The 13,336-nt window shown below is 28.2% G+C and overlaps 5 protein-coding genes across 15 annotated transcripts; 2 read left to right on the plus strand and 3 right to left on the minus strand.

Moving 5' to 3' along the window:
- The first annotated feature begins 508 nt into the window (after positions 1–508).
- LOC116432594 (glucose-induced degradation protein 4 homolog) lies at positions 509–2,696 on the plus strand. Its single transcript, XM_031989703.2, has 4 exons — positions 509–746; positions 1,493–1,660; positions 1,737–1,969; positions 2,254–2,696. The coding sequence occupies exons 1-4, from the start codon at positions 600–602 to the stop codon at positions 2,315–2,317; spliced, it is 612 nt and encodes a 203-aa protein (XP_031845563.1). The 5' UTR covers positions 509–599; the 3' UTR covers positions 2,318–2,696.
- Positions 2,697–4,401: 1,705 nt separating this feature from the next.
- Positions 4,402–7,057, minus strand: LOC116432626 (uncharacterized). Of its 2 annotated transcripts, XM_031989771.2 has the most exons (4): positions 6,916–7,057; positions 6,480–6,746; positions 6,060–6,400; positions 4,402–5,975 (listed from the first exon to the last, which is right to left on the minus strand). In XM_031989771.2, the coding sequence occupies exons 1-4, from the start codon at positions 6,920–6,922 to the stop codon at positions 5,793–5,795; spliced, it is 798 nt and encodes a 265-aa protein (XP_031845631.1). In that variant the 5' UTR covers positions 6,923–7,057; the 3' UTR covers positions 4,402–5,792. The 2 variants fall into 2 exon arrangements, with proteins under 2 accessions (XP_031845631.1, XP_031845630.1); XM_031989770.2 differs by lacking the exon at positions 6,916–7,057 and having other exon boundaries at positions 6,480–6,876.
- Positions 7,058–7,385: 328 nt separating this feature from the next.
- On the plus strand, positions 7,386–9,870 carry LOC116432624 (ALG1, chitobiosyldiphosphodolichol beta-mannosyltransferase). The gene is made up of 6 exons (XM_031989759.2): positions 7,386–7,662; positions 7,786–8,128; positions 8,194–8,441; positions 8,564–8,737; positions 8,826–8,940; positions 9,075–9,870. The coding sequence occupies exons 1-6, from the start codon at positions 7,386–7,388 to the stop codon at positions 9,286–9,288; spliced, it is 1,371 nt and encodes a 456-aa protein (XP_031845619.1). The 3' UTR covers positions 9,289–9,870.
- Positions 9,450–10,283, minus strand: hoip (NHP2-like protein 1 hoip). The gene is made up of 2 exons (XM_031989772.2): positions 10,117–10,283; positions 9,450–9,999 (listed from the first exon to the last, which is right to left on the minus strand). The coding sequence occupies exons 1-2, from the start codon at positions 10,117–10,119 to the stop codon at positions 9,619–9,621; spliced, it is 384 nt and encodes a 127-aa protein (XP_031845632.1). The 5' UTR covers positions 10,120–10,283; the 3' UTR covers positions 9,450–9,618.
- Kpc2 (Kip1 ubiquitination-promoting complex subunit 2) lies at positions 10,231–13,260 on the minus strand. Of its 10 annotated transcripts, none has more exons than XM_031989764.2 (9): positions 12,753–13,260; positions 12,349–12,542; positions 12,056–12,222; positions 11,780–11,991; positions 11,493–11,707; positions 11,214–11,395; positions 11,020–11,158; positions 10,826–10,951; positions 10,239–10,382 (listed from the first exon to the last, which is right to left on the minus strand). In XM_031989764.2, the coding sequence occupies exons 2-9, from the start codon at positions 12,476–12,478 to the stop codon at positions 10,342–10,344; spliced, it is 1,212 nt and encodes a 403-aa protein (XP_031845624.1). In that variant the 5' UTR covers positions 12,479–12,542; positions 12,753–13,260; the 3' UTR covers positions 10,239–10,341. The 10 variants fall into 10 exon arrangements, with proteins under 10 accessions (XP_031845625.1, XP_031845624.1, XP_031845627.1 ...); XM_031989767.2 differs by having other exon boundaries at positions 12,476–12,542; positions 12,614–13,260; XM_076370476.1 differs by having other exon boundaries at positions 11,780–11,985; positions 12,062–12,222; positions 12,614–13,260.
- Between the last annotated feature and the right edge of the window lie 76 nt (positions 13,261–13,336).

Here is a 13,336-nt window from a genome sequence, read left to right on the forward strand (position 1 = left end):
TTTCGCTCAAAATACAACGTCACTATTATAATTATAGAAACGTACGGCGGGAAAACAAACAAAGTGATCATTTCGAAAATAATAAATTTAAAAACTTTATTGCACTTTTTCTTTCTCAAACGCAAAAGTATTTTAATTCGTATACTGTACAGGTGCAAAGAAATCGTGACAGCAAATAAATTAATAACGAAGGGGCAAAATATGGGGTGGAATCAATGAAAGATAGTATTGAAATTTTTTAAAATGACAGATGTTCGTATATCCGGCAAAATAGAACGAAGTTTCCACATACATGACATCGATATAAAATTTAACGAAACAAATGAAAATATTGCTGTTTAATCGCGAATAAAAAAGTGATCGTACAATTTTTATAAAAAAGATTTAAGTAACGTGAATATATTGAAAAGCAACGTTCTTGAAAGTACGTGAAACTAATTCTTTGTGTAGAAATTACAATCGCGAGTGTGTCTGGGTTCGAGGCTTCGTATAAATACATCTACATCCTGAAAATTACCGGCAGTCATTGCGAGAGTCTTGTGATGAAGAGTTTGTCGCCCAACGAGGGCAAAGTTTAAGAACGTTTGCTTGAGCCGAGAATGCCGGTGAAAGTTGACGTTGTACCCCCACCGCCCGCAAACTCAAAGCAGCCGGGTGTCACAAAATCTTTGCTTTACAACGGTTCGCGATTTCAAGGCTCTCAAAAGTCTAAAGGCAACAGTTACGACGTAGAAGTTGTTTTACAGGTTAGTTCTTCAACTTTCTGGAAATTGCGCCACAAGTATCCCAAATTTCTAACGTACCCTTGACATCTGTCTTTGCCGTTTAACGATTGATCCTATGTTCTTTTCTCTATAAATACATTACAGCTTTGTATTACAATCGATTAATGATATTATTTATAATTACAAAATATTCATTGTTTCATATAACCTACAAAGATAATTTCCAGAATGTTACTTTCTACTCTTATGCTCGTATATGAAATTAAGGCAGATACATTTTAGTATCTAACTTATTATCAAAGTCATGAATGAAGGGGAAAAACACAAATTATCAAAGTCATGGAGCAATTTTTAGTTTTGTCATATCTGTTATTCTTTTATATTATTGTTTTTTCATTTTCTTCACTTGTAATCTTAGAATGGAATTTTTTAAAAATATTTTCTATAAAAAGGGAGAGTAGGACTTTTGAAGGTATTGTCGGTGTCATATTTAATCAATGTTTATGCATTCAGTGATTCAAGACTTTTCAACACCTTTTTGAGTTTCTTCTCTTTGATATCATTGCTAATGTATTACGATATTATTAGGAAGGTTTTTAATAAAATTCTGCCTATCGTCATTACCATTCAATATTGTATCATCTCTTTGTAGTTGTCGTATATTTCTACTAAGAAAACCACATTGTTCATTAAAGAATGTCTTTGTTATAAAGTATAAATCGTCTCTACATTATTTCAGGCATCTCTAAAACATTTTTTTATTGCAGCACGTGGACGAGGAAAATAGTTATTTGTGTGGTTATCTCAAAATTAAAGATCTCACAGAAGAATATCCAACTTTGACAACATTTTTTGATGGTGAAATTATATCAAAAAAGTATCCTTTTTTAACTCGTAAATGGGACGCAGATGAAGATGTTGATAAAAAACATTGGGTTTGTACTCTTTTCTGTATTTAACTATGTATTAATTTATATTATTACGTGTGGATTTATTTATTAATAATTACAGAGCAAATTTGAATCGTTTTGTCAATATGCCAAAACTTTTAATTCAGACACATTTGATTATGAGCCTGTGAAAGGAACTGATTTTGTTTTTATGAGATGGAAAGAACATTTCTTAGTTCCCGATCATACTGTTAAAGATATCAGTGGTGCCTCCTTTGCAGGATTTTATTACATTTGCTTCCAAAAATCTGCTGCTACAATTGAAGGTTTTTATTATCATCGTAGTTCTGAATGGTAATGTTCTATTATATAAGCAAATAAAGAATATTCTTACCATAATTAGTTATATATAAAACTATCAAAAATTTGCAAACACTTGTTCCATATGGTTTGTGTTATAATATAAAGGAAACGAGTAATACTTTGCACATTATTGTTACAATAACAATATATTTTTTTTTAATTTTCATATATTTTTTTCATTTAAGTTCATGCTTATGTATAACTTTTTTTGTGCACACAAATTTATTTTTATTAGAAATCTGCAAAAATTTTCAATGAAATTTTCATTATTTCAGGTATCAATCTCTGAATTTAAAACATGTTCCAGAACATAGTATACAGATCTATGAGTTTAGGTGAAACCAATAGTTTCCACTCAACTATTACTCCAAATTTATACTTCTCCTTCCTAGCACACAGATCTCATAAAAATCATAATCTTGGAATTAATTTTTCAATTTAAATATCTTTTTAAATTGATTACTTTAATCGAGATACTTGACAATAAAGTATTTCACCTATTCTTTTTACACTAATACACAATTTATAGTGCATACTTATGCTGCTTATTTCCTATACATATTAGACATGTCCTGAAGAAAAAAAAATTTGCAATGACAGGTTCAAGAGGATTGCAGTGCCTCAGAGAGATACGCTTGATTATAAATTAGTTATTATTAATATTCATTGTAAGATGTTTTATCAAAATAAATTAATTGATGCCTTTTATCAATTAAAATCGATGTTGTTAATTATTTGGTATTCTTATATTTTGTAAAATTACGGTATCATTATTAGTTTTACATGAAATGTATTCTGTAGTTTAAATAAAATATCATTTTTCATATTTTCATTGATTAAATAATAAAATTTGTAGCAAAAAAGGAAAACTTAATGTTTGAACTTAATTTAAAATTATTAAAATTAAAGAAATCAATAATTACTTAATGTTCATTGAACAATGTTTGTTTTCGGATTTGACGTATTTTTTTAATATGTGTATAAATTTAAGCATAATAAGGTGTACGTAGGAATTGCATTTTTGTATTATGAGATCTGTCTGCCTTAACAAGTGAAGGATACAGGATGAAATGGTATAATTGTATTAAGAGAAGAAATCAAATGGAAACATAAGAGGAATTTTAATATTACTTTATGACAAGAAAAGTTCAGACGTTTCTTTTTGATGTTAGTATAACAAGGATTATACATGGGAATAAATTACTCTGCCTTAGAAGAATGTTACGCGGTAGAACACTTATTTTTGTTCGCATTTTTAATTAATTTGATTTTTAAATTAAGTTTTTGATCACAACATATATTGAATTCAACAGGCTTCCCTTCATAATGTTTTTCTTGGATTACACAACTGTAATAGGTTAAATGAATGAAAAAAACATTCTATAAATATTAAAGAGTTGACTGTTCAGAGAATTGCTAATACAGTGTAATGCGTCAATGAAATATAGAATCAGTAATTAAAATAGAATATTCTAATGATTCATTTTAATAACGAGGCTAATTTAAACTGATATAGTAAGTTAGAAAGAGTAATTAACATATAGATGTACTCTTAAAAGATTTTTATATCATAAGAGATTAAACATTATTTTTCTCTCATACAAGAGATTATCATCAATCTCCTATTAAAAACATAAACGTCATAATTGTAAAATTATAAATCATTGCAGAATATTTAATGTTACCAAAATAGTAAAACTTGTCCATTATTAGGGTTTAGTTTTATCTATTGTACAATGTATAGAACAAGCATACATATTTATTCTGAAATATATAAACATTGTGTGTAATGAATGTATTAAATAACTTTTATACTAAGATGCCTTGAATCTCTTAACATTGTTTACTGTATTTTAGTTTACCCAAGAAAATACAATTACTAAATCGTAGTTTATTAAATAGAGATTTTAATTAATATATGCATTATAGTTTATATAAATCAGAAGTGTATATTTATAAAAATATGTAGTATTGCCTGCTTATAAATGATTAATTTAAAAAAAAACGTTTTTCTGAAAGTATGACTATAATGTCAGGAAAATTTAATATATAAATTTGTATGCATTAATTAATTTTTCTAATATTTTTGTGCATAACATATTTTAGAATAATCGATGCTTTGTATATTTCCTTCTATTCTAACATGTAATTGAGGAAGATATTTGAGAACATTCATATTATTACTTATATTAATTGTTATGTATGTTGTAATCACTTTAATATTGAAACACAGTATCAGTTAATTGGTATGAAATAATAACTGTTGATTTGTTAATTACTTATTAAATATAATATATGGAATGTTCCGAAAATCGTTATACAATAAAAAGTAATAAAGTCTTATTTTTAAAAGATCAGATCTGAATTATAATTGGATATACATGCTTTTGTATACAATCTACTAATTTATTGTTTTACTCCTGGTAAAACGGATAATGAAATCGTATTGTCTATATTTCTTTTTTTTTTACAAACTTGCTACTTGCATCCTAATTGTTAATAGTTATGTATGTCAGCAAATTGTAGTCAAAGACAAGTGATATGTTACTATCAATGTAAACATTAAGATGAGTGAAAATATTTATTAATGGGATGATATGAGAGCAAAGTTATATATGATTGCACGAAAGAAATTCTCAATTCAATATTTAATTGTATTATATTTTATTATTTATTTTTTACTTACTTTTACATATAAAAACGCATTCATTTTAGTCGTATTACGATTTTAAAAACATCCTGTATATGTAAAAGTAATTATATAGCCAATGAAGTACAGTAATCTCTCAGAAAGTGAATCAGAAAATTCAGTCCGCCTACTTCAGTTTAATTGCTGATCAGTCATCAAATCAGAATATAAGCAATGAAATTTCTATAAACTACTGTTTGGTGATAATAATGTGTTTAACGAGTTGGGTAAATATTATGATAATGAGTTGAACTGTGACATAAATTAAGCTACTCTAAGATATTTTACAACATATTTTATTTTTAAAATGTTTGCATATGATACTTATAGGTGTGTAACACATAGATCTTATTTCATGTATCAACTTTATGATATTTATTGTAGACAACTGAATTATAGTGGTACATAGCTAATTCAATATAAAACAAAATTGTAAACAAACATTGTCTGTACATTATAAAGGAGATCTGTTTGCATTTTCAGAGGGACTACTGTATGGTGAATATTATAATATAGCAAGGTTGTAAAATTATTAAAGCATTAACATAATTGTAACATCAAACATTTGTTTCATATATTTATGCAAGTGAATCAAACGGATAGTACGTAAACGTATGGACCAAGAACTTCGACAAACCTTTAGAAAGGTACATGTAGGTACATGTAACGAAGTAATGTAAATATCAACTGATGTTGCTGTTGATGCTTCACTTTACAACTTTACTATATAATAGTGGCTACTATACTTATTTTCAATATAATGCTAAAGGAACACTAAAAAAGTAAAAAAAAAACAGATGTATAAAATTATTGTATTTCTGTATGTATAAATTCTGTAGCATATTAGTAAAAATGTAATGAGACTATCCTGGAAGAACGACAAATATTATAATAAATAATATTTCGTTCTGTAAGATTTTATCAATACATTATTAATATATTATGTCATAAAAAGTCAATGTACATTGTAAACTTTTACAAATTTTAGTGTCTCCTGCAGGGTTTTAAAATTATCCTCTTCTTTGATGACAATGTGTCTTAAATTTACATTTTAAAGATGTTTGTGTTCAAAGAATAATATAAATTTGACTACAAACAAGAGTATTACATAATGCAGCTCAATTATCAGAAACTTGTATTTAGTTTGAATGATGACTGATTATCAGTTTCATTGATTGTGAAAGATGACTTGTTCATTTCTTTTTTCTTAAATAATTGCTTCGCAGATCTAGTTAAACGTTTTGTTTTTGTAATTATATGATGTTTTTGAGTACCAATAATATTCTCACGTCCAGTTTGTGCTGTTTTCTGAATGCAAGATTAATTTTATTATTTATTATTTCATATTAATATTATATTAATAATGGCAACTGTAATGTAAAATTTATTTACCAATTGTTTAGAACAATATTGGCAGATGTAAGTTGTATCGGTTGATGTTGACAATGAACTAATTTTGTGCAGTATATCTTCAAATCCTAAGAATTTTGTATCAAAATTAACTTTAGCTTTAATGACATCAGCAAATGAATTTTGAACCTCTAATGTATTGTCAACTGGATTCTTAGGTTTCCTCATTCCATTTAGTTGTTGATTTCTCAATAAAGGCAAATACAATGACTCAATGTTAGAACCATTTAACGTGTTCCAATTTTTTGTTATACTGTAACCTTGATTTGGTCCATCATAAATTTCTTTTTCATTGAAAGCAGATTCTTTGCCTTGTAGGAGAGCTATAAATACAAAGAAGTTGTTCATCATTTTTAAAGGTTTCCATTGTAACTGTAAAAAATATATAATTAATTTACTTGCCAATGAAATCCTTTAAATATTTTGTAAAAGTTTGATTGCAAAAAAGTACATGTTGAAAAGCTTTATCGAATTTCTTTTCACTAAAATATGTTCTTGCCAATAATGACTTCTCAGACAGATTATTTTCAATGGTATGAGAATTGAATATTTTCCATTGTTTACGAGAAATTTCAGCTTGCCATTCGAGGGCACAGTCTTCCAATTTTCTATTGATTAAGTTTAATAATTTATTTACTTCAAGTAACCGTCGTGGAACATGAGCATTTCCTTGGCAAGAAAGAAAACAAACGTTACTTTCAATCATTGGTTTCTCATTAATTGATGTCATTTTTAAATATATAATATTTTTTTCATCTAAACTAAAAAAATCTATCTGGAAGTCATGTACAAGGAACATTAAAAGACATATAAAAATGTATTTTTAAAATAAATTTACGTTTCATTAGCCGTTTACTGAACAATTGAACATTTATGGAATGATATACTCAGTGTAATAATATTTATTTATTCGAATAAGATACAATAACAATTAAATAACTAGATAAAACATAATCAGAAGAATACATTGAAATATTACACGCAAAAAAAGTTATTTCAAGGAAATTAATATTCACGAATATTTGATTTGTAATTAGCGAAATGGAAATATATAAATAACAAATATGTTATTGACGCTTGCCACTTGAAAGACATTACGATAAACATTGTACAACATTTATGTCTCCATATTGTAATGTGAATGCAGCGCCACGCGTTCGTGCATACTATCCAACGTGTAACGTTCTGGTAGAATTCGAATTCAGAAATTTGCCAACGAAGTCTGTTTCGTTTATGAAAAGTTTGTAAAAATAAAATACAGCTTGTGACTATAAGCAGTAATATTTTTAATTGTAATTTCAATTAAAAATGTGGATGATTTGTTTATTATTTATACTACTGTTAGTTTTACTGGTGATGAGGAAATTCTACTTAAAGAAATGTAAAATACGTAAAAATGTCTGTGTTGTTGTTCTCGGAGATTTAGGTAGAAGTCCTAGAATGCAATATCATGTAATGTCATTGATAGAAGAAGGTTTTATGGTAGACTTTATAGGTTATTCTGGTTCATCCTTATTAAAAGAAATACAAGAAAACCCTCGAGTACGTATTTACTATCTCCTGCCACCACCGAATATAAACAACAGTATGTTATCAGTTTCATGAAAAATTTATATTATATGTAATAAATTATATTTAAAAATTTGATGCACGAAACAGCAGGATCTTTACAGAATATATTTGAGATCGAAATATTTTTTCATTTCAGATATACCTAGCCTCGTGCGTTACGTGATAAAAACGTTGTGGCAAATGGTTACACTTTTATGGGTTTTATTTCAGAAACCTATGCCCACATATGTATTATTGCAAAATCCACCTGCGATTCCAACAATTCCAGTTTGTTGGTTTTATTGTACCGTAATAGATTGTCATCTTATCGTTGACTGGCATAATTATGCTCATACTATCATGGCACTAAGTTTGAGAAACGATCATTTATTAGTAAAATTTGCAAAGGCAATTGAAATGTTTTTCGGTTCTAAAGCTCAAAGTAATTTTTGTGTTTCGAGAGCGTTAAAGGAAGACTTACAGTTGAAGTGGGGAATCAAGTTAGTATTTACAGTTATATCTGTGTGCTTTCAGATACTTTGTTTAATAACTTTTTTTTGTTTAGGGCTAAAGTATTATATGATCGTCCAATAACTAAATTTCAGCGTATATCATTAACAGAGAAACATGAATTTTTATTAAAATTAAGCGAAACATATGACATTTTTAAAGGTCCAGAGGAAAATTCTACTATATTTACAGAATGCATATCAAATGAGGTTCGTTTGAAACTTAAAAGACCTGGATTTATTGTGTCTAGTACAAGTTGGACGGAAGATGAAGATTTTTCTATATTAGTGAAAGCATTGCAAGGTATATTTGATGTTACTTCATAATATATTAAACTCACTGTATAACTGTACAAATATGGAGGGAATGTATTATTTGATAGGGATCTAGAAGTATTAAAAAATTGGCATATTCTTATTTTTCAGAATATGAATATGCAGTTGAAGAACATATTTATAATCTCCCAAATTTGATTTGTGTCATAACTGGTAAAGGACATTTGAAAGAATTTTATATGGCAATTATAACATTAAAAATGTGGAAACATGTTACAGTTCTAACACCATGGCTTGAAAGTGAAGATTATCCTAAAATGTTAGGTAAAAAAATACTGATTTTTTTTCGTTTATAATTGAATCATTTTTTTAAGTGAGATATATACATAAAACGTGTATTGTGTGTATGTAGCTAGCGCAGATTTAGGGATTTGTCTCCACACTTCATCCAGTGGTTTGGATTTACCAATGAAAGTTGTTGATATGTTTGGATGTGAACTGCCAGTTTGTGCATATAATTTCAAATGGTAAGTGGATTTTTTTCTTTTATGATATTAGTTGTTACACTTTAAGTTCTCCAGAAATGACAGTCTCATTGTGATATTTTGTAGCATAAAGGTTCAGTACATAAATGATCGTTATCAATGCTTTTATTTTACAGTTTACCAGAGCTTGTTAAACATAACGAAAATGGAATGATTTTTTCGAATTATAAAGAACTGGCAGCACAACTGAAGTCATGGTTTGAAAATTTCCCTAATAATGATACTCAACAGAAGTTGGATGATAGGTTCAGACAAGAACTTCGCAAGTTCCAAGAAAATCGGTGGCACAATAATTGGACTTCTACTGTATTACCTTATTTTAACAAATAACTTAAGAATTGTTGATAAATTGTAAGTGTTTATGGTATAAACATGTTTCCTAAAGTATATTAAAAATTAATTTTTCATAAATTTTATGTATGGTTGTATATAGTGCACATATTCTATCTGTATCTTATTATAGTTCATTTAACTTTATGAATAATAGTCAATTTATTGTTATTAGTTTTATTATGAAGATGATACATATAACATTTCACATGAATTGCATGTAGTTGAATTTTTTAAGAATACTTTAAACTTTTTGTGAGAAAATATAAACTGTGCTATAAAGTTAAAACTTGAAGAATGTTTGTTTTTTTTAAATCAGGTACTAATAACTTAAACTAGAAGTCGTTCGATTTCTTGTTGTATCGCTTGAATTTGTGGCTTTAGTTGTGAACCTTCGTTAACAGTCACTGAACAAGCAACAACAGGTCTAGATACTCCACAAGCACGACCTAATGCTTGTTTACTTCTTACAAATACATATGGAACATTCTTATCTTCGCATAACAGTGGCAAATGTAATAGAATTTCTAAAGGTTCTGCATCTGCAGCCATTACAATGAATTCTGATAGACCACGATTTAACGTTTTTGTTGCTTCATTGGCTCCTTTCCTTAATTGTTTGTAATTCATTGCCTGCTGAACCAAATTAAGGATTTTCGCAGTCAATGTTGCATCCGCTAAAGGGTATGCTCTTGGATTAACTTCATCAGCCTACACAACAAATAATAATTGATCAAATTAAATTTTATAAGCTACATAAACAACCCACGTGTAAAAGATAACCTCTAAAGCGCAGATTAAAGGGAATATTAACAGCGAATCACTTACCATCTTTTTACAGAGAAAATTCTATTTGTTATCTTGACAAAGATATCTGTTGTTAGGAATGAGAAACCTCTCCGCGATTATTTATAAAAATCGCTTCACGGAGGAACCAACTCTCTTTCGACCACGCTGAATGTACAAAATGCCGGCGCAACAAACTTATTGACTCCACTTTCGCCATCTAACGAACGTTACAGAAAGTAACATTCCTGTCTACACCACGATATTCTATGGTGAAGATTGCTGTGGTGACACGTGCACAAAATGTCCTGTCGGTAAGTAGGTAATTAATTATAATTTGTTCTATGACATTAATATAAAGATATATAAGTAACCAGTAGTAATTGAAAATCATTATTAGTTATTTATATATTTTATGGTGTATCGTATATTATGTACTTCACTCTAAGTTGCAAATATTATGTGTATTTAGATATATATTAAATGCAATTATTTAAATGAATGTACATATAATAAATTTAGATTTGTAGTAATATTGGGTATGTGATTTGTTTTTAGTGGTCACATAGCTTGTAACTTCATTGCATACAAATTTTTGTCTTTAATCTTGATTTTTCTGTCTGCCTGTGAACATTCAAATAGTTGGACTTTTTAAATGTCACTTTTTTTATATTAAAGTCATATTTTTAAATCATTTTTAAAATAGTCGTACTGCTTTATTACACGAATGCGAATAGTTAACATTAGTCACCTGCATATTGATTTACATGATTGGAATGTTTTTTATCCTGATAAATTTGAAGTATTTGATCAAGAACATGTGGAACATGAATCCACATATTTATTGTTGTTGGAAATTCTATTATAGATAAATACACTAAAAACATTATTTGTATTAGATAGCTTCAAAACAATTTTATGTGCGTGTATATGTGTAAATCGTACCTAAGAACATTTTAGACTTTGTAAGATTAAGTTGAATGTGTGGATTATTCATAATTGCATTATAAATTGGACTCTCTGGATCAAGGCCTTCATCTAAATCTTGTAAACTATGTCCCCTATCTCCAAGCAACCATTCACACTAAACAATTACAAATGTTAAACACTAGGTTTAATCTTATTATGATTATACTTACAGCATTAGCTAGATTATTCCCAGTAATCTTCAGTGCATCAACAATACTTTTCTCGTCAAATCCCATTTCCAAAAGTAACTGTTTTGCTTTAGAGTTAGGTTTGAAGTTTATTTTCTTATCACGATAATAACTTTGCAACAAAAGATCTAGGATGCTAAGTAAGTTTCCCTCCTTTGGTGAACCTTGATTTTTTATATAATTGATAATGGATTTAAATATAAACATGAACTACAATGAAGCAATGAATTTAAACATGATATTTGGCTGTTAGATAACTACCTCCTGTAAATAATTCAGTACATGTTTCTTTGAAAGACTTGTTTTTTGAACCAGTAGATGAACTGGGACCTGTAACATGTTTATCATTGTCTCTTTCAATAGCTAACAACTCATCATCATCATCATCACCATCACCATCAGCATCACCATCATCATCATCTTCTGGATCATCTTGATGTTCTATTAACCAATCTACTGCTCTTGTCAGATCTGATCTAAAATGAATGAATTATGAAAATTTATTTATAAATATTCAATTTTTTATTTCTTAATTATTTAAACCATACTTTGTTAAACGAAGAGCTTTTAAAATTCTTTTACGAGAATAACCCTTTCCCATTAGTTCTTTTATAGAATTTTCATCATTAATTTGATTACATTTGATTTGTAACTTATCCTTCAAAACATTATAAATCTCCTGTGATTCTGAACTATACATTAAAGATTTTGCAGATGCTTTTACAAGTGATATTAAAATTTGTCGTATTTCATTCTGAAACTATAGAATATTATATCAGAATAAATATTTGTAGTACACAAAAGTATTATAATAATATGTATACATTTACATCTGCAAGACATTCAATCGGTGAAATGAAACGAGGTGGATTAATTATAGGTAAATCACTAGTTGCTTGTAATATTGCTGCCTGGTTTGGACCTTTCAAAGCTTTATCTGATAAATTTTCTTTTCCAGGTACTGGACGAACTTCTACTAACATTAATGTATCTATAACACAGAGAATTCCTATGTGAATTATTTTGTATATGAAAAGTTGTATATGAAAGATAACTTTGAATTTTTTTCTGTACATATATGGATTGTATATATGAAACTATTAAATTGAAAGTTTACCATGTTCATTTATTTGCTCATCATTTATACTATTACTATCTATAAGTTGTTTAAATTTAGATGAATGTATTAATCGGAATTTAGAAGGGATTTTTGTCTTGTCATTGCCATATAAATGTTTCATTACCATTGTTTTCGTTTTCTCAATGGTAAAGTCTGGTTTTACAGTAATGTTTGCAATATTACCTTCAAGGCTAAATGACAGAAAAATAATTATTTATTAATATCATCCAGTATGTATTTATTGTAGCTGAAAATATTGTACCTTATAATATTAATAGAAAAATGCTTTGGCGATACGGTAACTGCCATAATTGTTAGAATATTGGTTTGAAAATTGTCAAACTTCAAACGGATAGTTTGTTTTCATATTTATAAATAAAAAACAATTATTCACTCTTTACTTGCAAACAAAATCGTGAGCCAAGGAGAGTTCTTTCTTATGCCACAATGTTTAGTGGCATATGAAACATTTTAGGGTATAATATTGCTTCCATAATTTTGTGTTTTTGCGGCTTCCTTAATGTTTAATTTCATACAGACTTAAAATATGTATATACCTATAGACGTTGCAACTTATGCGAATTTTTGACCAGTTTCAGGGGTCTCAAGACCCCCGTACCATTTCGGTCTCGTGCACAACGTTACCGACAAAAATAATTGTACATTAAAATAATGTAAATAAACTCTATTTTTTCATAAACATAAAAGAAAATTTCTTTTCGAACAATTAATTCTTACAACTGTAAATAAACATTCCATGTCGCAGTCTTACATAGTTCACTAGTTAACCGTTCGATTTAGAGTCCGCTAGTGCGCGCCATTTTTGACAGTGTCGATATTTCAGAACAGTAGACAGAAAAACACATTCTGCGCACAATCTACACATATCTTGTCTATGCTAATCAATTGATACTGCAGTTCGCTACCAGATGGCTTCGCAACGTTTTCGTGAGCGCCAATTTTATTAAAAAGTCTATTACTATCG

This window comes from Nomia melanderi, chromosome 9 (genome assembly GCF_051020985.1).
Source record: "Nomia melanderi isolate GNS246 chromosome 9, iyNomMela1, whole genome shotgun sequence".
NCBI lineage: Eukaryota > Metazoa > Arthropoda > Insecta > Hymenoptera > Halictidae > Nomia > Nomia melanderi.

Excerpts from the sequence above, each read along its gene's own strand:
- LOC116432594 (XM_031989703.2), top strand. The coding sequence starts at position 600 with ATGCCGGTGAAAGTTGACGTTGTACCCCCACCGCCCGCAAACTCAAAG. Across the intron at positions 747-1,492 it reads ACGTAGAAGTTGTTTTACAG|CACGTGGACGAGGAAAATAG; the intron begins GTTAGTTCTTCA and ends TTTTTATTGCAG. Across the intron at positions 1,970-2,253 it reads TATCATCGTAGTTCTGAATG|GTATCAATCTCTGAATTTAA; the intron begins GTAATGTTCTAT and ends TCATTATTTCAG.
- LOC116432626 (XM_031989770.2), bottom strand. The coding sequence starts at position 6,876 with ATGTTCCTTGTACATGACTTCCAGATAGATTTTTTTAGTTTAGATGAA. Across the intron at positions 6,401-6,479 it reads ATATTTAAAGGATTTCATTG|CTCTCCTACAAGGCAAAGAA; the intron begins GCAAGTAAATTA and ends TTGTATTTATAG. Across the intron at positions 5,976-6,059 it reads AATATTGTTCTAAACAATTG|AAAACAGCACAAACTGGACG; the intron begins GTAAATAAATTT and ends TCTTGCATTCAG.
- LOC116432624 (XM_031989759.2), top strand. The coding sequence starts at position 7,386 with ATGTGGATGATTTGTTTATTATTTATACTACTGTTAGTTTTACTGGTG. Across the intron at positions 7,663-7,785 it reads ACCACCGAATATAAACAACA|ATATACCTAGCCTCGTGCGT; the intron begins GTATGTTATCAG and ends TTTTCATTTCAG. Across the intron at positions 8,442-8,563 it reads ATTAGTGAAAGCATTGCAAG|AATATGAATATGCAGTTGAA; the intron begins GTATATTTGATG and ends CTTATTTTTCAG.
- Kpc2 (XM_031989760.2), bottom strand. The coding sequence starts at position 12,660 with ATGGCAGTTACCGTATCGCCAAAGCATTTTTCTATTAATATTATAAG. Across the intron at positions 12,223-12,348 it reads TGAGCAAATAAATGAACATG|ATACATTAATGTTAGTAGAA; the intron begins GTAAACTTTCAA and ends TCTGTGTTATAG. Across the intron at positions 10,952-11,019 it reads AAAGTCTAAAATGTTCTTAG|TGTATTTATCTATAATAGAA; the intron begins GTACGATTTACA and ends TAATGTTTTTAG.